At 40.4% G+C, this 27302-nt stretch overlaps 1 protein-coding gene and 1 long non-coding RNA gene across 3 annotated transcripts in view; one reads left to right on the top strand and one right to left on the bottom strand.

Moving 5' to 3' along the window:
- Nucleotides 1-27302, top strand: part of CTNNBL1 (catenin beta like 1) — a 160381-nt gene that overhangs the window by 71187 nt on the left and 61892 nt on the right. For both annotated transcript variants that reach the window (XM_042931003.1, XM_042931004.1), the window contains exons 8-11: nt 2598-2670; nt 2909-2967; nt 4450-4598; nt 27071-27252. In XM_042931003.1, the coding sequence (XP_042786937.1) occupies nt 2598-2670; nt 2909-2967; nt 4450-4598; nt 27071-27252 (463 nt within the window). The remainder of the gene's footprint in view (nt 1-2597; nt 2671-2908; nt 2968-4449; nt 4599-27070; nt 27253-27302) is intronic.
- Nucleotides 7391-10216, bottom strand: LOC122215569. Its single transcript, XR_006200457.1, has 3 exons — nt 10103-10216; nt 8567-8699; nt 7391-8275 (listed from the first exon to the last, which is right to left on the bottom strand). It is a non-coding gene; the product is annotated as an uncharacterized LOC122215569 (long non-coding RNA).

The following is a 27302-nucleotide window of genomic DNA, read 5'->3' as shown; positions in this document are numbered from 1 at the left end:
TTCGTTTTTACAGTGCCCCTATGCCAAAAAGGACCTAACAATCCTGTTTATTAAGTAGTTAGGTCCAAATAGTTTAATATGTATTTATGTCATAACAAATTAGTAGCCATACACAGGAATTAAAAGAAAAAATATTTTGGGGCGCCTGGGTGGCTCAGTTGGTTAAGTGTCTGACTGTTGGCTTTGGCTAAGGTCCTGATCTCGTAGTTCGTGGGTTCGAGTCCCCTGTCGGGCTCTGCAGTGGCAGCGTGGAGGCTGCTTGGCCTTCCCTCTCTCTCTCCCCACCCCTCCCCTGCTTGACACTCTAGCGTGTGTTCTGTTTCTCACTCTCTCTAAATAAATAAATAAACGCTTAAAAAAAAGAAAAATATTTTTATTTTAGACTTAAATGCCGCACTTACTAATAAGCGTGTGTACCTTCTGAGTAACTGCGCAACTTGTAAAACCTTGGAATTCAGTTGAACACCACCACCCTCATTCTGTTGCACATTGATTTTCACACAGTTCTTTTATTACAGCAACCACCAAAACCCAGCTTCACAAAGATAGGAGGTCATCAAAAGAGTGTACCTGGAGCTAGTAGTTAATTCAGTGTTCAACAGATGTCACCTGTCACCGTGCTTTCTTTGGAAATTTTAAAGAATCCTGCGGTGCCCCTGTGAATTCAGTTTGACACCCCAGGTACCTCGGCACACAGTTTGGGAACTACAGACTGTGTCGCATAGGTAGTACGTGCTCATGAGTCAAACTGAGGTGCATCGATCCTAGATTCCTGTTGTTCTTCTTCTTTTTTTTTTTTTAACGTGACTGTATTACTTAATATAATTAATTTGAATTCAGCGTAATATCTTTAAATGCCGTAACAGTGGACAAGGTTCACATCTAATTCACCTGTGTGCTTTCATGTTCAGTTCTTTGTCTTGTGTTTAGCAGATGCCCAATAAATATTCATTGAAAAAAAAAGAGAAAACCTCCCCCTTATCTTGGAGACAGGATTTATAAAATCACAGAAAGGACAAGAGGCCTTGAAACCGCAGAAAGGCTAAGTATGATTCTAGTGGCCCCGTGTCTTTTGGCTTCTTTTAGTTAAGTGTATCTTGTTTCAAACAAGAACCCTGGCCCTTGAAAAGCTGCATATAACAAAGTTAGTGTGGCTTTAAATCATTTAAAATACCAATACTTGTAATTTAAATAATTCGAGTAAGTAATTTGATTAGCAAGTCCTTGATTCTGATAGAGATGCTCACCCTTGGCCTTTCACTTTTGTGTTTTGGTCTTAATAAAACTGCTTTCCTTAAAGTGAAACACACCTCAGATTGCATTTAAACTCTGGTTGTGTACTGAATTTCTTGAAAGAAGGCCTCAAGCTTGCCCAGGGAGCATACCTTGCAGTCAGTACACGTAAGACTTTGCATTTACAGATCTTTTAACCTAGGATGGTCGGCTTCCTGAAACCCTGTGGGGTGCACTAAGGCCTGACAAGGAAGACGTGCATAGAAAACTGAAAAGTTGCTGGGTGTTGCTTCATTAGGGGCCACTCTTCCTTCCTAAGTACAAAATCAATGTCCAAACAGCACTGCGAATAGCACTAAGGTGATGGAAGTGTTAGCTCCAAGACGAACACTTCCCCTGTCCTTTCCAGGTACAGAAATTATTTGTCATTTCAAAAACCTGGATAGCTAGCAAGGCTGCTGCTGATTAACAATTGTTGTCTGCGTGCCTGCATTTTAAGGATCAAGGGTACGGTAAATAAAAACACATCGATGAGGCTTGCTCTTCTCTGTGCACTTTTATGCAACGGTGCCTCGTTAATGGTGAGATATTTGAGTCTCGCTACCGAAGCAACGTGGTGGACAGCTGTAAAAGATAGTAGATATGTCCCCTCTGAAACACCAAGTACCAGACCGTGCAGCAGGGAAGGAATTGTGGGTAGTAATTCGGGTGTTAAAATATTAACACATTTCTGCATTTTTAATGTGGTTTCCTTTTTAAATAGTAGGCAGATTATGGCACACGAGCAGATAGGTTTATGATTTCAAATTAAATTTTAAGCATTAAAAAAAAATCCAAAAGGAACTACTTTGTTATAAATGCATTCAACTAATCTAAACAAGAACTTGCTTTCTTTTCACCTTCTCTGATCATCCGTCGGCTAATTGATAGCCTGATTTTATGATTGTAATATGTGAACGAAGCTTCATAATGGATTTTAGTCTTAAGGGTTACAAACTTTCAATCATTCATCTAGTTCACAGTTGAGTATATACTATGTGCTAGACAGTCGTCTCTGGACTCACAGTGGGGAATCTGGGAAGGCTTCACTGAGGAGGTGACTTTCATACCTGGGCATTAGCAGTGAGAGAGCCATTGTGTACATCTGCCATTTATGGTTGTACTATGTAGTATTTGAGTCTGATCCCTTGAGAGCAGAGGCAGACTTTTCTTTTCTTTCCTTTTTTTTTTTTTTTTTACCTTTAACCTGCCTTTTGGCTTTCTAAGTTCTACTTCCCCTGAACTTAGATCCTAGTTCTTGTGAACTAGGGGAGGGGAGCAAGGCCCCTTAACGTTTTTTTCTCATTTCTCCGATGTCCCCACAGGCAAAGATGCCTTTCGATGCCAACAAACTGTACTGTAGTGAAGTGCTGGCCATACTGCTCCAGGACAATGACGGTGAGGCTCCCTCTCGGTATTGATATTCTGTTAGGATAGGAGCCAGGCTTGTTTCAGATCATGACAGCAAGCTCTCTTGCCTTTGGCATCCCCTTGCTCTCCCTCTCGCGCTCTGTGCAGCTTTTGTACTCTGTCAAGCTGTATTGATTTTGTTTGCTGATGTATCAGTGTTAGACGGCTGTAAAATCTGACAGTTAGCTTCATTTTTTTTCTCCTTCTATTTTTTTTCCCCTTTTAGAAAACAGGGAATTGCTTGGGGAGCTGGATGGAATCGATGTGCTTCTTCAGCAGTTATCCGTGAGTAATTCTTATGCTTCCTGTCTGCCATGAAGATACATGGCCTGCTTTAAATGGGAGGTGGAGCTGGAAATTGTGGGAAGAAAGAAGCCATGTGATGCAAGCCATATGGAGTATGTTGGCGGGTTTGAGGTTACATCGGAGCTACGTGGTTTGCCTCCTTTTCTTAGTCATTTGCTCTTTATGACCAGATATCACTGTGTATCTGCTTGGATTTCCCCCGTCTTCTGGTGTTTGTCAATCCAAAAGAAGTGTGCTTCCTGCTTAAGTGTGTGTTCTTGGGCCAAGAATACCGAATTATTTTGAGTTGACCCACGCCCAAGATTATTTACTTCCTTTCCTTTCCATCTGCCAGTAAAATGCATTCTATCCATTTAGAATCCACATAAGCTCAAGGAGTACAAGTTCCAGTGCAGTGGGACAGAGGTCACAGAGGAGGACAGGGAGGGACGTGGTACCGGAAGCTGGAATAAGACATTAGAAAATGCCATTTTCTCCTTGTAAGAAATGTAAATCTGGTTGAAATGTTGTTGTTCTGCCGGCATTCTGGAAATACTGTGAAGATGTCTTCTAACAAATCTCATCCGTGCTATTCCAAAACCAGGACTGAAAATAGATCATTTGGATAAAATCTTGAGTGTTGGGAGTGTCTGAGCTGTCAGTTTGCATACAGCTGCCGTCGTGGTGCCAGCAGCCGGAGTGGCTTGGCCTCCGCCCCAAAAAAGTAGAGCTTTGAAATGCGAATCTGTTTCCAGTTTTCTGGGAAGGTGCTTCGTCCTGTTCCTGCAAGATTGTTGTTCATTTTGTAGTAGGCTCTATGGGTACGCATATACTGTTAAAAAGGCTTTTCTCCTAACATGCCATATATCTCTGGCAGAGACAGGACTTCTGCTTTAAGCTGTTCCCATGACTTAGAGCCACAACTGCTGTGTGAAGGTAGTTCAATAGCCCCGATGGTGAGGAAACTCTTCCTAAGGCTGTGGTCATTCTGGATTGTAGTTTCTTTTAGGTGTGCAATGGGCTGTGGGTGGGTTGTGGGAGGGCTTTGGAGGTAGCTGGCAAAGTGGTTTCTTGACCTGGATGGTGGTTTCAGCTATACGTGTCTTTTATGGAATTTTTTTACACCTGTGTTCTATTTCACAGTAAAAGGGTTTTGTTGTTGTGTTTTGTTTTGTTTTGTTTTGTTGTGTGTGTATGTGTGTGTGTGTTTAATCTGGCTCCTTGAAACTATCAATCACTCATGGACCCAGTGGTCAGTTGAGTGTTTTGTTTTTTTGTGTGAACTGGTAGCTATTTAATACCTGTGAATCAGAAAGTTCAGTTTCTCTAAAATGGAAACTGATGCGAATTTTGTATGGCGAGCTTGTGTTTCTTCAGTTGTTGGGGTTATCGTGACAGGCAGGCTTTGGAAGTTGTCAAGCGCTGGCTGATGAAAGGACATTCTCTTATGGCTCTGTGCTTTCTGATGTCTTTGCTTGACAGGTGTTTAAAAGGCACAATCCTAGCACAGCCGAGGAGCAGGAGATGATGGAGAATCTGTTTGATTCACTCTGTTCCTGCCTAATGCTCAGTTCCAATCGTGAGCGCTTCCTGAAGGGCGAGGGTCTTCAGCTGATGAATCTCATGCTCAGGTACGTTTCTTATCTCTGTCTTTTTTGTCCAGCTCCTCACTGTTGTCTGAATTCCAGATCCCGTACCTATGGTCTTTTAGTCCATTGAGTTTCCTAGATAATGTAAAACAGTAAGGCCTTCAGGGTGTGTGTGTGTGTGTGTGTGTGTGTGTGTGTGTGTGTGTGCGCGCGCGCGTGCGCCTGCGTGCATGTGTGTGGTCTTCTCTCAAGTTAGAGTGGGTAGAAAATAGAAAGTACGTTTTGTTCTGTTTGTGCCCATTGTTATGTCAGTTGGTAATATGACCACTCCATTGAAGGGAAGTAACTTTTGGTTCCTTCTCTTACTGCATTGGTTTTGGGAAGCCTGGTTATGACCTTCTAAACATACCCTATGTTAATTTCTAAACTTAGCCTAGTTTTCTTTATATCCCACATAGACCTATCTGTGCTGTATGTTTGTATTTTTGTGGTTGACAGAAGAATATCAGATTTTTTATTTATACAAAGTTTTCATTAATATCATTTTCTATGAGGTGCACATGTGCTATGTGGCTAGCATGGGAGATGAAAATGTGCAGGACAGTTCTAGAACTTTCCTTTACAGTACTTTCCTTATATATCTTATTATTATTTATGCTCTAATTCCTTAAAATATTTAAAGTGAATATCATATCTAGTATATTTCACAGAATCCTAACGTTGGAAGTAAATGGAAGGTAGCTTGTATCAATAACTCTTGAGAAATCTGGCTAGGAAAGGGAGTAGAGAAATAAGAGTAGGGGGTAACCAGAAATGGGAGTTGTGTGTGGTCAAGGGACTGTTTTTCAAACTGAGAGCCACTAGAGCATGTTTTTGTGGCCAGAAGACTCTAATCATTATGACTGTATGAAATTGACCTAGAGCCTGCGGTCTTTACATTTCTATTCCTGTAAATTGAAAACTCTGTTAAACCATTTCTTTAAATAAAGTTTTTTTTAATAAATTTGATATACATATCTATTAAATACAATTTAGAATATAGACCTGCAGAACCGCTGTTAAAAAACACTGATAAGGTACCGTGTTAAGTGCTGCACTTAGAAATGAATAAGACAGGATTCCTGCCTCCAAGAAGCTAAAACAGCTCTGTCACCGAAACACAACCCAACTTTGGATGTTTCACTTCTTCCACTCTTTTTTTCACTTTGTAATTATTTTCTTGTTTTTACCAGCTTTTTAGTCCTGTCACATGTGTAATTTTCTGTACTAAGTTTCTTTTTAAACTTAACATGGCATTTCCCGTGCTGTGACATAATGTTTGTGAGAATTTGCAACAACTGCATCATGGACTCTAAGGAGATAGAGCTTTCTTAGTATTCTTTTGGTGATACTGAGACTATTTCCATTGTTTTGATATTGTAACAGATTCTACAATGACCATCTTTTGCTTAAAACTATTTTTGTATTTAAGATTATCAAGGGATATGTTTCTAAAATATCTTCTCTTTAAAGGCCTGTGTAGGGCTGGGTGGGGGCACAGTAGACCTTTTCGTTTGTCCAGTACATACCAGACCTTGGATTGATTGGAAATCTTCCTTTGTGGAATTGCTTTAAAAAATCTATTTTAAAGTGCAGAGAGGGCCATTGGAATTGTTCAGAGGCCTTCAGTGTTCAGCTGATTTTTGCTAGCTTTACTCTCTTGAGTCTTTTGTTTGTTTATCTCCTTTACCCTTCTAATTGCCTGTCCTTTTGTTGAAATGACCCACCTTCTCTCGAGTAAATAGCATATAAAGAAGATGCATTTGGCTTCCTGGGCCTTCTAACCTTAAAACTGTACTCTACAGGGACTTTCCCCTAAGCTTCTTAAAGGTCTGAACCGCCAGTGTCTTTGGATGGTTGAGTGCAAATATGAAGTGATGTATTCCTGTAGCATATGGCTTGGTAATGTGCAGCAGTGGGAAGCTGAATAAATAACCAGAAATATGGATTATTCAAACCGGAATGCTGAGATTCTGGGAGCCTAATTAAGAAGGTGTTCCCAAAGCCTTAGAAACTGCACCTCTGTAGGATCTTCTAACTTTTCATTTTTGAATGCTGAAGTTACTGTGAGATTAATTCTTTTGCATTAACTAGCTTTTTTTAGCAGATTCAGCATTCCCCTTTTTTCTCTTTCCCATGCTCTTTGTTCTGTGTTATTTTTCTTCTTCAGACTCCCAAATGGAAAGTTTAATTGGGAGGGAATTCTTTTTTCCCTACTAGATTCATCCTGATCTTCTAGCAGGAGCCGCCAAGGTGCTCTGCGTCTAGAGACAGAAGCCCATTCAAACTTGGAGGTTGTAACACTAGAAGTTCAGGAAAATTTCTGTGGTTCCGTTGCCCCTGAGTACTGCTCTTCACTGTGATTCAGGCATTCAGCAGTCATGAAATGTCCACCTGGAAAGGTGGGAGTGTGGGACAGCATGGAAGAGTGGGCTTTGGAGTTGAGGTGCATGTGGGTTTGGAACATCGCTCTTTCACTTACTAGTTTTGGTTATTCGGTGAGTTTTTCTAACCTTTCTGACCGCTGACCCTCAGTTTTTCATCTGAAAAATGGGAGTAACAATGCCAAATTTGCAGGGATTTTTTGGAAATTAAACTATATGTAAAGTGTCTGGGACAATTCTGCAGCTGTTAAAACACTGGCGAAGTACTGTGTTAACTTACTACATTAAGTGCTAGGCTTACACAGAGAGGAACAAGACAGGATTCTTGCCTTCAAGAAACTCCACCGCTAGTAAGGGAGGCTGACATTAAATAACTATTAGTATCATTGAATGCGTTAAATTAACCATTCCTCTTAATAGTTTGCATGTCTATGAATTTTTTTCTTTACGTTTCTGATTATTGGTAAGGAAAGGTCATCGGCAAGATAGTCATTTATGCACACACACATATTACACACACATGCAAAGGTATATACTATCCAACTTAATATCTATTAACTTTATTGAAGCATAATTGACTTATAATAAGACACTCCCATTATAAGTGTACAGTTTTAGTTTTGACAGCTGAATGCATCTTTGTTTTCAACACGATGAAGATACACAATGGCCCTGTCCAACAGAAATGGAATGCAAGCAAGATATATAAGCTTATGTTTTGTAGTAGCATGGTAAAAAGGTTGAAAGAAAATTAATTTTAATAACATTTTATTTAACCCAATATATTAAAAATCATTTCGACAGGTAATCGATAAAAAAACATTATTGAACCATTCTACTTTTTTTCATCCTAGGTCTTTGCAGCCTGGTGCATATTTACATCTCAGTTCAGTGTTAAATTTTCATAAAGTACTTGCTTTGTGTTTAGATTTCGTACAATTTACAGTTGAAAAAGTAGATTCCCATACCTGAGTTTCTCCAAACAGACTTAAATGCTTCCTAATGACTGAATCAAGTATCAGTTTTTAAATTTGAATTTATTTAGTATGTGTTTTGTTTAGCCTATGTCACTCAACAGATTGTTTTTGAGATTCGTTCATTTTGCGTCTGCCAGTAGTTTGGTTCTTGTTCGTGTTTGTAATATTCCATTATACTTCCGCATTCCAGTGTGTCCGTTGTTTTTGTTATTCACCTGTTGGTGAACATTTGGGTTGTTGCCAGTGTCTTGCTCTTGCTAATAAAGCTGCTTAAAAGTCTTCAGAGAAATATATATTTTCATTTCTCTGGGGTAAATACCTAAGGAGTGGAATGACTAGGTCATATTGGAAATGTAAGTTCAATATTAGAAACTCCCAAGCTGTTTTCCAAAGTGATTGTATCATTTTATATCCCCTCCGCAGCACGGCGTGAGAATTCCACTTGGTCCCTATCCTCCTCAACACTTGATGATTAAACTAAATTTCTTTAAGAATCCCCTCCCCCTGTGTCACTTCCCCAGCCCAGCCCTTACACCCACCCACCCACCCACTCTCACATGTTGAGGATTAGGTTCTAGCGTCCTGTGCTTTCCTCTGTGGGAGCACTTACCATCCTGTGTGGTAGGCATCTGCTGGTCTCTGACTGTACTGTAGGACTCTCGAGAGCAGAAACTAGGTCGTCCCCTTCTTGGTATCCCCAGTGCCTAGCCACAGATGCACATTAGGTGCCCAGTAAATATTTCCTAAATGAATGAGAAAGATCTGAGAAACATTTTTGCTTTTTAAAATCATTGGTTTATAGAATTTCTAGCAAACCCCATGCATAGACCCAAAGAATGAGGAGTGACTTCGTAAAAGCCATATAGCTGAGAGCTCAGTCTTCTGCCTGCGTATATTTGGCCCTGTTTTTCTCCATCAGATTTTTTAATGCCCGAAGAACACAACATAGGCCACAGGGTGGTTCTGAACCTCACCTTCAAGGCTCCGGAGAAGCCAGGCATCAGCTGTAGTCCCGGGCTCGCTGCCCTGTTTGGCCTGTGCTCATGCTGTGCTGCGGAGCAGAAACCCACACAAGTGTCCGCACTTCACTTTATCCCCCTTTGGGACACTTGAACCTCTCAACACTCTTCTCCCACCAGCCTCCTAATTATTTCAGGGTTATGGTTTAGGCATTCATTTCTTACAACCTTTCTGCTCAAGGTCCAGAGAATTCCTTCATGCGGATTTGCAGTCTCTCGGCATTTGTTTGTAGGACCGTAAGGAGGTCTCCTACCTCTTTGCCCTTACCAGACAGGCCTTTGTCCTCCGCCTTACCCTCCCACCCAGGTGTTAGTTTAGTTGTCAGGTAACTTTTTTTTTCACTCCTGTGTTAAGACTGTTTGGACTTTACAGTGCCTGACAGAATCAATGAGGGGAAAAAAAAGCTTTTTGTTTTTTGTTTTTTCTCTGTCAAAGGACAGATGAAGACATTTTGGGAAAGAAAAGATTGTTGAGGTGGTATTTAAAAATGAACTCATGCCGTGGAAAAAGCAGCAGCTAGCCATCCTAGAGTATAGGACCCCCCCCCCCAAAAGGAATTTCTCATTTAGTCATAATGTTTTGATAAGGAAAGAGAAAAGGTGGGGTGAGGGTGGAAGGTGCAGAACCTCGTGGGCAGTATATACTGTGTGTATATGGTCTGTACTCCCCTGATGGAGAAAATACCACTCCTTGTGGGTCAAGCAGCTTGGCCTCATTCTTTTGCTTTGATTGCAAGAATTACAGTACAGTGAGGATGTTTACATGGTCTTTGGCTGGCAGCAAAAGAGTTAAGATATGAATAATGAAGCCAAGTGGTATTTTTGTAGTCAGGTATAGTTGAGAGAAAAAGAAAATTTAGGAAAGCCACAATTTATTGGGCAGTTTAACAGAATGATCAGATTCAGAGAAACCAATTCACAGAAATAAGACTAACTTTGGGGCACCTGGTTGGCTCAGTTGTTTAAGCGTCTGACTCTCGATTTTGGCTCAGGTCATGATCACAGTTCATGAGATTGCTCGGAGCCTGCTTGGGATTCTCTACCCCCTCCCCCCCCCCCCCCCCCCGCCCCTCCTTAGATGCCTCTCTCTCAAAATAAATAAATAAACTTAAAAAAAAATGACTCACTTATGGGGGGATGGCCCTTTTAGAATTTATCCAGACATGAGGATTGAGCTATACAGATGCCCTCATTGCCCCCTGGTTTGCCATTTCCAGGTTCTTGGTTACAGCTGTCTCTCTTTGGTAGGATGGTTGCTGCAAATAGAGGATTTCAATATATCAGGTTTAATTATAGACTGTACTCCAGATCATTTGCTTCTTGCCACTGCAGAGCACTTTTTAACAGTGTGTCCTTGTTTCAGTGGTTCAGTGTTCTTTAAGAAACAACAAAGCCAGTGGGAGACAGAAGAATTACATTGTCAGTTTCCTTGAAAATGTTGACATGAAGCTTATTACTTCTGTTGTAAAACCCTGTTCCAGTTAGAAAGAGAAGAGACCACTGAGATCCCAAGGGATGTGTACAAATGCAGCTTGGGGTTGTGTAGCAGAAACACAGTGAACCCATCTTGGTTATTAACTGTATAGACAAAAAAAAAAAAAAGAGAGAGAGAGAGAGAGAGAAAGAAGAAAGAAAGAGAAGGGTACATAGACACATCTCTTTAGGAACCACCAATTTTTTTTCCTCTGAGGCTTTTCAGTAAGATTTTCCTTAATCTAAAGAAAATTGTCTCTGACAAAGAACATAAATAAAATGACAATGGTATATCATCTGCAGAGTGAGCATTTGCAGGCCCGGTTCTGGACCGTGGGCTCGTACCAGAGCATAAAGGTAGGTAGGCCAGACTGGGGAACTCTTAAACCTTGAAATTTTATTGCCTTGCTTTTTGGCTTGTTCCGTATTGGTTTTGTTCTTCATGAACCTGTGAAGGGCCAAACTTGATTGCATTTTTATCCTCGTGGTCCTTTACAGGTTTTGTTTTTTTTTTAACCTTTATTTATTTTTGAGACAGAGCATGAATGGGGGAGGGTCAGAGAGAGGGAGACACAGAATCCGAAACAGGCTCCAGGCTCCGAGCCATCAGCACAGAGCCGGACGCGGGGCCCGAACTCACGAACCGCGAGATCATGACCTGAGCCGAAGTCGGACGCTCAACTGACTGAGCCACCCAGGCACCCCTCCTTTACAGGTTTTTGTTGTTGTTTTTGGAGAACGAGAGCCTTTTCTTCGGACTTTCAGTCTCTTGGATTCAACTGCAAAAGCAAAACACTAATGCAAATGTTTTAGAAATCAGCTGTGCTTCCTAATGGGGCTGTATAGGGTTTGTGCTCCAAGCTGCACACACACATCTTGCTTGTTGTTTGTCCAACAAGCAAGCGTTCCCTTTCTCCGCACACTGAATATTACCATTCTTTCTTCGACGAAGAACAGTGTTTGCACCTGTTCTCTGGGAACCAGAAAAATGCTTCAGAGCACAAAGTAATCCTTCTAACAGCCCTCCAGGCTGGCGTTACCTCTTCATAAATGGAAAGTGCTGTGGCTGAGAAGGCAGATTAAACTGAAGCAAGTTTACTTGGCAGGAAATGGTGGAGGACCTGTCTGAGCCCTTCCTTCAGACTTCATAGCTATTCATCATTCCAGTGTAAATTGCACATATTTAAAGTATACAATTTGATGAGTTTTGCAGTATGTGTAGACCTATCATACCATCACCACAAGCGTGGCAATAAGCATGTTTATCATACCCAAATGTTTCCTTGTACCCCTTGGTAATCTATAACTCCTCTCCCTCCACCTCACGTCTCCAGGCAACCATTGATTTGCTTTCTGACCATTATAGGTTAGTTTGCATTTTCTAGAACTTTATGCAAATGGAGTCATACAGTATGCGCTCTTCTTTTTGGTCTGGCGTATTTAACCAACTATAATTATTTTGAGATTCATTCCATGTGTGTCATTAGTTCTTTTTCTTTGCTGGGTAGCATTCCATTTTAGAAATATATCCCAGATCGTTTATTCACTTGTTGATGGACATATGGGCTTCCAGTTTTTTGCTCTTGTAAACAAAAGTATGAATATTCAAGTAGGTACCTTTGGGTGCATGTATTTTTAATTTCTCTTGGATAAATGCCTATGAGTCTGGGGCATGTAATAGGTATATGGTTAACTTTTTAAGACACTGTCAGTCTGTTTGCAAAATTGTCATACTGTACCGTTTTTATATTCCCACCAACAGTGTATGAGACTGGCATTTGCTCCACACCCTCGCTAATACTTGGTATGGTCACTGTTTTTTGTGTCAGTCATTCTAGTGGGTGTGTATAGATGTCTTGTGCTTTTAATTTGCATTTCCCAGGGCGCCCGGATGGATCAGTTGGTTAAGCGTCTGACTTCAGCTCTGGTCATGATCTCACAGTCCATGAGTTCGAGCCCCACATGGGGCTCTCTGCTGTCGGCACAGAGCCTGCTTTGGATCCACTCTGTCTCCCTCGCTCTCTGCCCCTCCCCCGCTTGTGCCCGTGTTCTCTCTCTCTTTCTCTCAAAAAATAAACTTGTAAAAAAAATTGGCATTTCCCTTGTGGCTGATGATATTGGGTGACTTTTCATGTATTTATTTGCCATCCACATGTCTTCTTTGGTGGTGTCTGTTCAATCTCGTGCTCATTTTGGTTGGGGGGAGAGGGATTGTTTGTCTTATTATTGAATTATAACAATCCTTTATATATCATAGATACAATCTTTTGTCAGATACATGTTTTAAAAATAATTTTTTTCAATGTTTATTTTGAGAGAGAGAGACCGTGCGAGCAGGGGACGGGTAGAGAGAGGAGAGAGAGAATCCCAAGCAGGCTCCACACTGTCAGTGCAGAGCCTGATGTGGGGCTCGATCCCACAAATCGTGAGATTATGACTTGAGCCAAGATCAAGAGTCAGACGCTTAACTGACTGAGCCACCCAGGTGCCCCTGTCAGATATATGTTTTACAAATATTTTATTCCAGCCCATAACTTGTCTTTTCATTTTCATAAAGTAGTCTTGAAAAGTTTTAAATTTTGATGAAATATAAATTTTAAATTTGTTCCAGTGATTTTTATTTTTTTCTATTTGAGTAAACTTAGGTAGTTGGTGTCTTTCAAGGATTCATTTTATCTTGGTGGCCAAACTTATGGGCATTAAGTTGTTCATGAATATTCCCTTATTATCCTTTTAAATCTATAGAATCTGTAATGATGTGCCCTCCCTTATTCCCAGTGTTAGCCATTGATGCCTCCTTTTTTCCCTAATCAGTCTGGCTGTCAATTTTGTTGATCTTGTCAGAGAATCAAGTTTTTCTGACTGATTTATCTCTGGTTTTTTGTGCTTTTTTTTTTTTTCAATTCTATGTCAGTGATTTCTGATCTGATCAATTTTTTTTTTGCTTCTGATTACTTGTGGTTTAATTTGCTATTCTTTTTCTGATTTCTCAGGGTGGGAATTTGAGATCATTTATTTGAGATCTTATTTTTTAACATATGATGCTATAAAATTTCCTCTAATTGCTGCTTTATGCCTTGTTGTATACACTTTCTTTTATATATATATATATATTTTTTTTTTTTTTTTTTGAGAGAGAGAGTTTGCACACATGAGTGTGAATGGGGAAGGAGGCAGAGGGAGAGGGAGAGAGAATCTTAAGCAGGCTCCATGCTTAGCGCAGAGCCTGAGGCAGGGTTTGATCTCACAGCTGTGAGATCATGACCTGAGCCAAAGTTGAGAGTCAGATGCTTAACTGACTGAGCCACCCAGGTGCCCCCACATTTTGATATATTGTATTTTCAGTTCAAAATACTTTGATTTCTCTTTTGATTTCATCCTTAACCCATGAATTACTTAGAAGTGTGTTATTTAGTTTCCAAATATTTGGGGATTTCCCACATATCTTTCTGTTATTTCTACTTTAATACCATTGTGGTCAGAGAACATACTTTATATGATTTGAACCCTTTTAAATTTATTAAGACTGGTGTTTGGCCCAGAATACAGCCTGTATTGTTAAATATTCCTGTGCAGTTGAAAAGAATGTTCTGTAAATGTCAGGTTAAGTTAATGGTCATGTTCAAGTCTTCTATATCCTTAAATATTTTCTGTCTACTTATTTTATCAGTTATTAAAAGGGGTGTTGAAACCTCTGACTATAGTTGTGAGTATGTCTGTTTCTCCTTTGAGTTTCATCAGTTTTTGCTTTATGTATTTTGAAATTCTTTTAGGTGGTTAAACATTTAGGAGTATATGCTGTTTTGCTTAATTGACTCTTTTATCATAATGAAATGACTCTCTTTATCCCTGATAATGTTATTTGATCTGAAATCTACTTTGTTTGATATTAATATAGCCACCACAACTTTCTTTTAATTAGTATAAGCATAGTATATCTTTTACCATCTATCATGAAATAAATTTTGTCCCCTCCCCTGTTCATATGTTGATGCCCAAATTCCCAAGGTGGCCTTAAGATGGTAATTAAGGTTAAATAGGGTCATAAGAGTAGGCCCCTAATCCAGTAAAACTGGTGGTCTTATGAGAAGAGGAAGGGACAACATCAGGAGGGTGTGCACACAGAGAAAATGGCCCTATGAGGATATGGTGAGAAGATAGCCATCTGCAAGCCTGTGTGTCTTTATATTTATTTTTTTATTTATATTTTTAAAATGTATTTATTTTGAGAGAGGGAGAGAGAAAGCAGGGGAAGGGCAGAGTGAGAGGGAGACAGAGAATCCCTGTGCAGGGCTCAAACTGACAAACCATGAGATCATGACCTAAGCCTGAATCAAGAGTCGGTCATTTAACCGCCTGAACTATCCAGACAGACACCCCTGTGTCTTTATATTTAAGATGTGGGGGTTTTTGTGAGCATTATACATTGGAGTCTTCTTTATTAACCCCATAATAATTGCTGCCACTTAATCGAAATGTTTATGCCATTTACATTTAATGTGACCCTTGATATGGTGGTTTCTGATTGAGTTTAGATCTACCCTCTTGCAGGTTGTTCCATTTTTCTCATCTCTTTTTTGGTCCCATTTTTGCTTCGTCTGCCTTCTTTTAGGTTAACATTTTTTATCCCATGTTATTTTCTTAGGTGGCTTCTTAGCTCTTTCTCTTTGCTTTTTTAGTGGTTGTTTTCAAATTGATGGTATACATCTTATCACAGTCCATCTTCAAGTAGTGTATACTATTTCATCTGTAGTGTAAGGACTTTGCAATAGTAAACTTTCATTTCTCCCTCCTGGATTTTATGTTTTTGTTGTCATATATTTTACTTCTACATATATTATAAATTCTAATACATATTGTTTATCTTTTGTTTAAATAATCAATTATGTTTTTTTAATGTTTATTTTTTTGACAGAGAGCGCACACACGCACATGCACGCACACACAAAAGCAGGGGAGGGGCAGAGAGAGGGAGAGAGAGAATCCCAAGCACTGACACCCCAGAGCCCAATGTGGGGCCCGATCTCACAAACCAAGAGATCATGACCCGAGCTGAAATCAAGAGTTGGACGCTTGTCCGTGAGTTCGAGCCCCGCGTCGGGCTCTGTGCTGACAGCTCAGAGCCTGGAGCCTGTTTCAGATTCTGTGTCTCCCTCTCTCTGACCCACCCCCGTTCATGCTCTGTCTCTCTCTGTCTCAAAAATAAATAAACGTTAAAAAAAAAAAAATTAAAAAAAAAAAAAAGAGTTGGACGCTTAACCTTGTGAGCCACCCAGGTGCCCCATAAATAATCAATCATGTTTCAAAGAGATTTTTTAAAGTAAGAAAAAAATCTTTTACTTTTATGAACATATTAGCCATTGCCAGTGTTCTTCATTCTTCTGTAGATCCAGATTTCCATCTGGTATCAGTTTCTTTCTTCCCAAACGATTTCCTTCAACACATCTTGTACTGCTGGTCTGTTGGTGATGACTTTTGTCAACTTGGGTATGTCTGAAAAAATATTTGCCTTCTCCTTTAAATGATATCTTCACCAGGTATAGCATTCTTTGTTACTGGGTGGGGAGGTGGGAGTTCTTTCAATTCTCTTAAGAGTGTTGCTTCGCTGTCTGCTGGATTGCTTGGTTTGCAGTGAGACGTCTGCTGTCATCCTTACGTATTAGTTCTTCTGTATGTAACGTGTCCCTTTTTTTCTGGATGTTTCTAGGATCTTTTCTCCCTGATTTTGAATAGTTTGGTTATGAGGTACCTTGATGTAGTTTTCTTCCTATCTCTTGTGTTTGGGTTCTTCTTGGATCTGTGGGTGTATTGTTTTCATCAAATGTGGAAATCTTTCAATCTTGTATTTTCAGATATTTTTTTTTCTGCCCCTATCCTCCTTTCAGAAACTCCAGTTACATGTCTATCGGGCTGTTTAAAGTTATCCAACCACAATTCCCTGGTAATCTATTAATGTTTTCCAGTCTGTTTTTTCTTTCCGTGTTTTATTTTAGGTAGTTTCTATTGTTATGTATTCAAGCTCACTCTTTTCTTCTGCACTTATTCTCATCCCATGTATTTTTCACCACACATTGTATTTTTCTTCTCTAGATATCTTCCCTGTTTCTAGTTAGCATACTGAAGCTTTTTTCTACCTTGACTAAATCAAGTATAGTTATAATAACTTTTAATGTCCTTGTCTTCTGATTCTGTCATCACTGTTATTTTTATTATTTTTCTCCTCTTTATGGTTAATATTTTCCTGCCTCTTTAAATGCCTGTTAATTGTTTTCTGAAATTAAGATATTGTGACTTTTACCTCATTGGATGCTGGGTGTGTGGGTGTGTCTCGTTATAAATATTTTTGAGCTTTGTTCTAGGATACAGGTAAGTTACTGGGAGTAGTTTGCTCCTTCGGAGGCCTACTCTTAAGCTCTGTTAGGTGGGACTGGACTAGCCTTTAGTCTGGCTGATTCTGCCTCAGGACTGAAGGACTGAAACCGTGCCCTCCTTAGTGCTCACCTGATGCACCGTGAATTCAGAAAGTTTTTTCACTCCAGCTGTTGGGAACCCAAACTATTCCTGGCCCTCGGTGAGTTCTGGGCATTGTTTGCCCCTTCTTCTTCTAGGTGGTTCCTTCCTGCAGCCTTGGTTAGTTTCCTCACATGCATTTCTAGTAAGTACTCAACTGAGGACTCAGAGAGGGCCCTCTGCAGACCCCTGTGCAGCTCTTGGTCTGGTACTGTGCCCTATGAACTCCCCTTCATCGGTCTGCCCTCCTCTGCACTATGTCTCCTCCCTGCTTGGAGGCCTGGAAACTCTCCAAGCAGCTAGTTGGGCTCATGGCATGTGTTTCCCTGTCTCAGGAATCACTGTCTTGGTGCTACCTGACGTCAAGTGTCCAAAAACCATTGTTTTATATGTTTCGTCCTTTGTTTGTTTTGGGCGTGAGAGGAGATATAAATTTAGTCCCTGTTACTCCATCTTGGCCCAAAGTGGAAGGCAAGAGCATATTATATATTTTAAAAAATACTCTCTAATGTACATTTTCATACTATTTAGTGCTAGTGGACAGTAATACAATTAACTTTTACATATTGATCTTACATTAAGCAACTTTGCTATGTCACGTATCAGTCCAATTTTGTTGCGGTAACATCTCTGAAGTCTCAAGGACTTTCAGTGACAGATGTTTACTTTTCACTCCCGATACACCCATCCCTGGCCATCTGAAGCTCTGCTTCGTGTCTTTATTTTGGGATTCATGCTAAAGGAACGGTGTTCAGTGGGACGTGACTTTCTTGTGGCAGAGAGAAAAGACTGAATAATGCAATAAATCTTAAAACTTCTCTAAAGACACATATGTTACTTACACTTACATTTTATTGGCCACAAAGTCACATGGCCAACCTTGATGTCTATAGTGGGCAGAGGGATGTATCAGCAGTGATCTGTTTGAGTTGGCTCATATAAGCTCATGAAAGCTCATGAAAGCTGACTCTGCATCTCTCTTTCCAATACCATGTTTAGTGGTGTCACATTGGTAACTCGCAGTCAGCTATGGTGGGAGTATTTATACCATGTAGGTAGGAAAATACAACAAATCAGCACTTTTTTCCTGGGGAGCTAGTTGTTAAACCTTTAGTAGCAAACCTCTGTCTGTTTGCCTCTTTTAGGGAGTAGAGAGTTAATAGGTGGGAACCAGATTATTTTCTATCACATTTCGTTTTAGTAATGTGTGTGTGTGTGTGTGTGTGTGTGTGTGTGTGTGTTTAAATTTTAATAGCTATGGGGTGCCTGAGTGGCTCGGTGGGTTAAGCGTCCAACTTTTGATTTCGGCTCAGGCCATGATCTCACAGTTTGTGAGTTTGAGCCCTGCGTCTCTCTCTGTTTTCCTCTCTCTCTCTCTCTCTCTCTCAAAAGTAAATAAACATTTTTTTAAAAAATTACTAGCTATGACTTCTAATGCAGTGTTGAATAGGAAGGAGTAGTGATCAAGGGTAAACTTGTCTTATTCCTGCTGTTAAAAGGAATATATTTTCTTGAGTATAATGTTTGTTTTGAGTTTTGGGGGGGATAGCATTTATCAGATTAAGGAAATTTCTTCTCTTTCTGATGTCACAGATCTTATATAATTGATCAATCAGTTTTATCAAATGCTTTTTCTGCATTTATCGAGATGGTTTTTTTAATGCTAATAGAGGGAAAATGAATGGGTTTTCTGATGTTGAACTAACCTTGCATTCCTGGAAGAGGCCCATCTTTTTTTAATGTTCTCTAGGATTCTGTATTTTATTTAGGAATTTTATATCTATACCTGAGTGAGATTGGCCTGTAAGTTTACTCTCAGGAAGGTTTTGGTGTCAGAGGTTGTTTTTTGTTTGTTTGAGCTTTATTAAATGAGCTGAATAATGTTCCTTATTTTTCTGTTTTCTGTAGGAGTTTAAGTAATACTGGAATTATTTCCCTCTTGAATGTTTGGTAGAACTTGATAGTGATTGCTTCTGGACTTTAAGTTTTCTTTGAGAGAAGATTTCAACGACTGATTCAGTTTTCTGAATGCTTATAGACCCGTTCAGGTTTTCTTACTTTGTTGAGTCATTTGGGGGAATTCATATTTTTCTAGGAGTTTGTCCATTTCACCTGTTTTCCAAGTTTTTGGCATGCAGTTATTCCTTCTGTTGTCCTAATAGCTGCTGTACCTGTAGTTTTTTCCCCTTCAGTTCATTCCTGTTATTGTTTTGTGTGTGTGTGCCTTTTCTCTCTCTCTCTCTCTTTTTTTTTTTTTTTTTTTTTTTTTTTGATCACTCTTGCCACAGTTTTGTCAATTTTACTCGTCTTTTTGAAGAACCAGATTTGAGCTTTGTTGACCCTCTTTATTGGGGGTTGGCAACTAAGGCCTGTGGAACAAATCTGGCTGAGGTCTGTTTTTCTGTGACCAGCAAGCTAAGAATGGTTTTCATATCTTTAAAGTGTCGTATATATTTTTAGACACACACAAACACCCAGAAAAAGATGCTACAGGAACCATAATGGCCCATGAAACCTATAGTATTTTCTGTCTGGCCCTTTCCCGAAAGTTTGCCAGCCTGTGCTCTTTAGAGCCCTAGGTTTTGGTCATTGATTGTTCATCTTACTTTACTGTCAGCTCTGCTGTGAGTGGTTTCTCTGCATAACTGGCCCACCATAGTGCTACAAACCAAAATCTTAACCGCTGTTTCCCACATATTTGTTTTGTTTTCTGGCACAGGCAGTCAAGCAGTGGCTGGTACCAGCAGTTTATGAAAAATGGATGGGAACTGAAATGGAAAATTGTAAAAACTGTGTCCAGAACATAGAAGACCACCCTTATTCTATTTTAGCGGTAGAATATCTCAGCATCTCCCAGAGCACCAGTGTTCTTTGGCACTATAGTTTGAGAGCAACTATGAATTTAGTTACCTTGATCTCACGGTCTAATTCATAGAAATCCTGGATCCTGGAAAGCGATCTTCTATTTTGGGAGCTAAAAGGAAGTGAACTTTAGCATGTGTATTGTGAAGCGAATAATAGTGATTTCATATGGCATTATCCAAGTTTCTTGCGGGATTAGTTTGTGGTTCACAGTATCTTTTAAAGACTGCCTGTCACCTCTCTTTTTTTCCCCCCCATTCATCAGTCTCTTGGTTAGGGAGGGAGTGGAGTTCACAACTCTTTTACTTGTCCTGCAAGTAACTTTCCTCCAAGGTTGCATCCCTTTTATCTGCACCCTTTCTGGCTGGTCTTATTCATGCCATGGCTTTAGACACTGCCCATAGATTTAATTCTTCCACATTCCCCCCTATTTTTAATAGCATTCCTGGACTTCAGACCTGTAAGTTTGAGCTGGACATCACTGCCATGTTTCACGGGTACCTCAGGTTCAATCCGAATTCAGTCCTTTTCCCTCCTAGTCTGTTAGTACTTTGCCCTTTTTACCCATCACTGCCTCTGGTGTGTTTCCCCCCTTTCTTCTGCGCCCGCCCCGCCACACCGAATACCACACCGAATCCCTCCCGATCCAGTGTGGCAAGTGTAATCTAATACACATTTTGCTGCCGCCCCTCTTGCTGTTTGTATTGCAGCCACACCATGCCCCACTTCTCCGGATGGTCCATGCTTACTCGTGTCTTTGCGCGTGCCGTTGTTTCCTGCTGCTTGAAATCCCTTCTCCCTTTTTGCGTGTCTGGGAAGGACGTCAGTGAAGCTCGGTTCGGGCATCATCTCCTTTGTGAGGCCTCCCCCACTCAGACACAGTCAGCCCTCCTTCCCGCATTCGTGTTCTATTTTGTAGAATAAAACCTCCACTGTGGTGCTTGGCTTTTCTCAGTATACCCGTTGTCTGCCTATCTGTGTCACCTGTGAACTGAGCGCCTCACAAACATGAGCTGGGCCTGCCTCTGTGTCCTCAACTTCTATCTGGCGCCTGTTAGGCACCCCAGAAATATCTGATGAAAGAATAAATGAACAGAAAAAAGTATACTCAGAATGAACGTTCATTGCAAAAGCGTTCTTGTATAATGAAGAAGAACAAGCTAATTAAAACAACAGTGGAAACTTCCCTCTCCCCATCCCTTCCTCCTCATCAGAAGCTTCACTTTGGCAGAATGAGGAGCGTAGATGACTCTGTCATTTCCCACAACCACCCACTTTTATAGAGGCTAACCTTCACTTTGGTCCTGGCGTGATCGACAACCTGATGAACCCAGACAAGACTAAGATAAACTACTTGTCCTCCAGTAGAATAAATATTTCAAATAAAGTCAACCCAAGAAAGTCAGGCCAAACAGCTATTGATTGCTAAAAGCCTGAACTTAAGCCCAATGAATATTCCAAAGTTCACCTCCATGCAGCTTGCCTAAATGGTGATCAATATGCAATTACTGCCCCCTTTAAACGTGTCTCACACTGCCTATGTGAAGAAGGCTTTTACTTTTTAAATCTTTTGTTTGTTGAATTTGCTTAGGCAGGAAAAAAGAGCGAGGCTTGGCTGAATCAGAGTTTTTTACCTTTAGTATTTCCACCAATTCTGTGTTATTTGTGAAATGGTTTAAATGTATGCTGCGTGGTAACTGAAGGTGCCCTGGAACATGACCATCATTCATTTCGAGAGGCCTTTTCCTGAGTGACTGAACAATGAGGATGTTATATCTCAGTTTCCTAATTTCTGCTCACATCGTTATCTGCCCTAGTCATGACCTTTGCAGATTCAGTTTGTAAAGTAGGGTGCTTAAGTCCAGCTACAGTGAAAACAAATATATTATTTGTCTCGTTTCCTGATAGACTTAGCTTGACGCAGAAAACCCTTTCCTGCTGAATTTGGAACCTTGTTTACTCTGCTCCTGATACTTAAGATCTCATGTCTCACGAACGTGCCTTTTTTATGGTACTCAGAGCTCTTTGTCATTTTTCACTTAGCTTGTCGTGGGCTCCTGACTGACCTCCCTGCCTCCAAGCTCTGTCGCTCCAGTCCCTTCATCACACTGCTGCCAGAGTAAGCTTGCTAGAGTGTATCCATCCAGTGTCCTCCTCGTTTTCGACATCTCATGGCTTCTCAACATCTATGGCATGGAGCCCAGGGGCCCGGCAGCACATCCAGGGCCTGTCACGACCTCTGCCTGCCTCCCCTTCGTCCTCTTCCAACCCAGGTCATTCACAGCTACCTCTGGTCCCCTACGTGGCGCGCTCTTACTGCCTACCGTACCTTCGCGCGTGCTCTTTACGCACACTGCCCCCGGTGGCGCTGCACGCCCTTCTCTGCCTGGCAAATGCTCATTCTTCAGACTCCGTTCAGATGTTACTGTCCGTTTGACACCTTCACTGACTTCTCCCAGATAAAGTTAATTATCTCCACCTCTCACCTCCTTGGACTTAGTTTCTATTGCTTTGGGCTTTTGAAATTACTTTTGTGTAACTGTCCTTACATTGCTTAAAGACAAGGAGTGTGTAATTCCTGGCAGCTAGTGTCGTGCCTGCTGCGTGAAGGCACGTGCTCAGTAGTAGCCATTTTTTTTCTTTTAAACTCAGTAGTTGTGTTGAATGTCACTTGTGAGTATCTGTGGGTTGTTTTGATTAATTCTGTGGCCAGGGGAATAAAGGTAGGAATATTCACAGTACATCCTTGGTCTTTTGAGGTAGGCACCAAGTAAGATGTCCAGCTGTCTTGGTTTGCCTGGGACTGAGAGGTTTCCCAGGCTGTGGTACATTCAATGCTAGAAATGGAACAGCCTCAGGTAAGCCAGGATGGGCCAGCACCAAGGGGCTCTGTCAACAAGCTTTTTACCTCCTCTCCTTTTCTTAACTCATCAGGACCCAATCTGGGCTGGCTAGTCTGACCTAGGATAAGCGTGCCTCGTCATCTTTAGCACTTAAATAATGCGATGTCTTAATAGCGTTTCCTCTGCAAAAGACTATCAACGAGAAGTTATTTCCGATTCCTTTAAGGGAGGTTCTTTCCAATTCCTTTTCTTTGGCTTTCAGGTGAGAAACTGGGTGAAGGGCTTTGGGCCCTTCTTGGTCAGGCCTTGCCTCCTCTTGCCTGACCGTGACCTTGCTCCATCTGTCCATTCTCCCCTTTTATATCTTTAGTATCCTCATCACCATTGGCTTCTTGACACCCTAAAAATATGACTGAATTGTCCGTATTCTTCAAAATATAATTTTGAAAAATTTTTACCCTTGTTTTCTCCTCAAGCTGATGGACTTTCTTCTCCAGGCTTTACTAGGAGTAACCCACAGTCACCCATCTTACTTTTTCACCTGCTTTCAAATATTTACATATATATCTGTTTTTTCCTATACTCCCCCACATGTACCTAATCTCTCTTTCCCTCTAAAGTAACTAACACATAACAGTCTCAGAACAAACATGATTGAATTTGATCTGCTTCACTCCTAGAACCAGTTCTTTACTTGGAGGCCTTATTGTGCCATACAAGACAGGGTGGCATGGCCTTTGATATGGCCCATGTTTTCCCCTCAGATCTAAGCTAGGAATACTGTTCCTTTATGCTTCAAAAATGCCAGTCTTCTGTCTGTTCTCTGACCATGCCGGCCCATTTCCACCTTAGGGATTTTGCACCTGTTGTTCCTTCTGCCTTTAATGTTTTGCCCCTAAAATGTTCCAGACCAATTCATGTCAACACTCAGATCTCAATATAAATGTTACCCCTAAAGAGGCTTTCTGCAGTAACCTAACTCAAAATATCCTCTCCATTCATTCATTCTTTTACATTGCATTACCATCACACCTAACACTATCAAGTGCCTCGATTTTCCGTATGTCTCCTGCAGTAAGAGTGTAAGCTCCATGAGGACTGAGACTTGGTCTATCCTAGTCACATGAGAGGTATCCAATGAATGTTTGTAGATCGAATGGGGAAAAAGTTATTTGCCAACTTATACTTTTGCCTGATTATTTCACATTAATTTAGTCTCCCTAAATAGATTTACATGTTTTTGAAAGCAGAAGCCATGTCTTAATTTTTGTTTTTCTCGTGTCTTCCACAGTACTGAGTAAGTGCTCAGTAAATATTGAATATTGGATTGGTTGGTTGATTTACTTGGTTGATTACCAAGATATGAAATGACTGACTTGTTCCTCTCTATCTCATAAAGTGTTAAAGAAAACACTGGAAGGTTATAGAAAATTATACTCCTTAGAGAACTGTTTGCAAGAGCAGTAGACAGTGGCATAATTATTTTATGACCTTTGGACTTGAGGGGGAAAATCACTTGTATTTTTTTCTTGAAAATAATTTAACTTTTGTAATTCTCAAAGTAATGCATGTTAATTAAGAAACACGAAAAACATGGGGCTCAGTCAGTTGAGCGTCCGACTTCGGCTCAGGTCGTGATCTCGTGGTCCGTGAGTTCTAGCCCCACACCAGGCTCTGTTCTGACAGCTCAGAGCCTGGAGCCTGCTTAGGATGCTGTGTTTCCCTCTCTCTCTGCCCCTTCCCTGCTCATGCTCTGTCTCTCAAAAATGAATAAACGTTAAAAAAAATACATTTTTTTTTTAAATTAAAGAAACACGAAAAACAGGAAAGGGAATAATAAGATGCAAAGAGCATTTGACAAAACCCAACATCTTTCATGATAAAAATACCTAAACTAGGAATAGAAGGGAATTTCTCCAACCTTTGATATAGAGCAGCTACAAAAAATCCGCAGCTAACATCACAGTGAATGCTAAAAGACTGGCTGCCTTCCCCCTAAGATCAGCAACAAGACACCACTTCACCATTTACATTCAACATTGTACTGGAGGTTCTAGCCAGGGCAATTAGGCAAGGAAATGAAATAAAAGGCATCCAGATTGGAAAGGAGGAAGTAAAACTCTCTCTGTTTACAAAGGATGTTCTCTTGTCTGTAGACAATCCTAAAGAATCCACCAAAAAATTATCAGGACTAATAAGTGAGTTCAGCAAGGTTGCAGGATGATATAAAGATTAATTTACAAAAATCAGTTGTACGCTCGCAATGAACAATCCGAAAGTGAAACTGTGAAGATACTTCCATTTACAATAGCATCAAGAGTATGATACCTAGGAATAAATTTAACAAGAGAAGTGCGTGCAAAATTTATACCCTGAAAACCACAAAACATTGTTGAAAGGAATTAAGGAAGAGCTAAGAAATGAAAGATTGCAGTACTCCCCCAAAAGTTATATGGATTCAGCGCAATCCCTATCAAAATGCCAGCTGATATCATTGTAGAAATTGATAAGCTGATCCTTAAATTCATATGGAGTTGATTGCAAGGGACCGAGAATAGCCAAACAGTCTTGAGACAAGAACAATGTAGGATTCCCAGTTTTAAAACTTACTACAAAGCAGTGGTAATCAAGACAGTGTGTTACTGACGTAAATTAACAGAATATAATTCGGAATCCAAAAATAAAACTGTGTCTGGGGTCAGCTGATTTGCAATAAGAATGCCAAAAACCTGGAACGGGGAAAGAATAGTCTTCAACAAATGGTGCTGGCACCGTTGGATGTCCACATGCAAATGAAGTTGTGTCATTACTTCACACTCCATCCGAAAATTAACAGAAAACGAGTCAAAGAACTAAATATCAGAACTTAAACTATTAAACCCTTAAAAGCAAACATAGGTATAAATCCTCATGCTATCGAATTAGCTCTGACACCAAAAGTGCAGGCAACAACAACAAAACAGGTAAGTTGGACATCCTCAAAATTGAAAACCTGTGTCCTTCGGAGGATACCATCAAGAAAGTTGAAAAGGCAGCCCCTAGAATAGGAGAAAATATTTACAAATCATATATCTGTTAAGGGACTTGTATCTCCAGAACAAAGAGCTCTTGCAACTAAATAATAAAGATAATTAAGCTAATTTTAAAATGGCCAAAGGATCTGAATAGACATTTCTCTGAAGAAGGTACACAAATTCCGAGTAAGCACATGAAAAGATGCTGACAGCATTAGTTATCAGGGAAACGCAAATTAAAACCACAGTGAGGTACCATCTCTCACCCAATGAGGATGGCTGGCACCAACAAGTCAGCTGACAAGTGTTGGTGAGGGTGTGGAGAAGTCAGAACATTTACACACTGCTGGTGGGAATGTCAAATGGTGTAGCCAGTGTGGAAATAAGTCTGATGGTTCCTCAGAAGGTTAAACGTAGAGTTAACCATATGCCCCAGCAACTCTGCTGCTTGGTTTACATGCACTCAAGTGTAATGAAACATACGTCCACTCAAAAACTTGTACATGACTATTTTAGCAGCGCTATTCGTAATAGCCAAAAGGTATAAACACATCGAATGTTCATCAGTGGATGAACAGATAGACAAATTGTGGCATATCCATACAATGGACTATTCAGCTACAGAAAAGAATGAAATACTGACACATGCTAGAGCACGGATGAATCTTGAAAACATTGTGCTGAGGGAAAGAAGCCAGTTACAAAAGGCCACCTATTGTACGATACCATTTACTTGAAATGTCCAGAATAGGCAAAACCATAGAGACAGAATGTAGGTCAGTGGTTGCTAGGGTGGGATGGGGAGAGTAGGGGGGTGACAGCTAAAGAGTAGGGGATTTCTTGTCGGGATAATAAAAATGTTCTTTAACTGACTGTAGCGATAGTTGCACGTATCTGTGAACATACTAAAATTCAATGAATTGTGCATTTTAAATAGGTGAATTGTATGGTATGTGAAGTACATTTTGATAAAGCTGTTAAGAAGAAAGAAAAAGGAATAATGTGATTCGTAATCCCACCACCCTGAAATAACCTCTGTTAGCATTTTGATCTACGTCTTTCTAGTCTTTTTTAATGCGTATTTCTCACATAATTGAGGTAATGCCTCATACAGAATTTTGAATATTACCTTTTGTGCTTCTCATTCTGACCATAAGAACTCGTTCACTCTATTATAGACTTTCCTAATTATTAACAAGTGTGTAATATTCTGTGTAGATCTACCATTATGCAATAATTTTCTCATTGGTGGACATTCAAGTTGTTTTGTTTTTTTCTTTCTTTCTTTTTTTCCCCCTTTATAATGGGTACTGCGGTATATCCGCCCCCCACCCCCTTTTTATCTGAGACTAGAACATCCCCATGCCTTATGTGAAACCTCTTTTGTTCCCAGAGAAAAGAAGATCTCCCGGAGCAGTGCCCTGAAAGTGCTGGACCATGCCATGATCGGACCCGAGGGTACAGACAATTGTCATAAGTTTGTTGATATTCTTGGCTTACGGACCATCTTTCCCCTCTTTATGAAATCTCCCAGGAAGATCAAGAAAGTGGGAACCACCGAGAAGGAGCACGAAGGTAGGGTGCCCTGGAGAAGTCAGCCTACTTCCGGTGCGTTAGGATGCACC

Source organism: Panthera leo, chromosome A3 (assembly GCF_018350215.1).
Source record: "Panthera leo isolate Ple1 chromosome A3, P.leo_Ple1_pat1.1, whole genome shotgun sequence".
Lineage (NCBI taxonomy): Eukaryota > Metazoa > Chordata > Mammalia > Carnivora > Felidae > Panthera > Panthera leo.
This window is presented reverse-complemented; position numbering and strand designations above follow the sequence as displayed.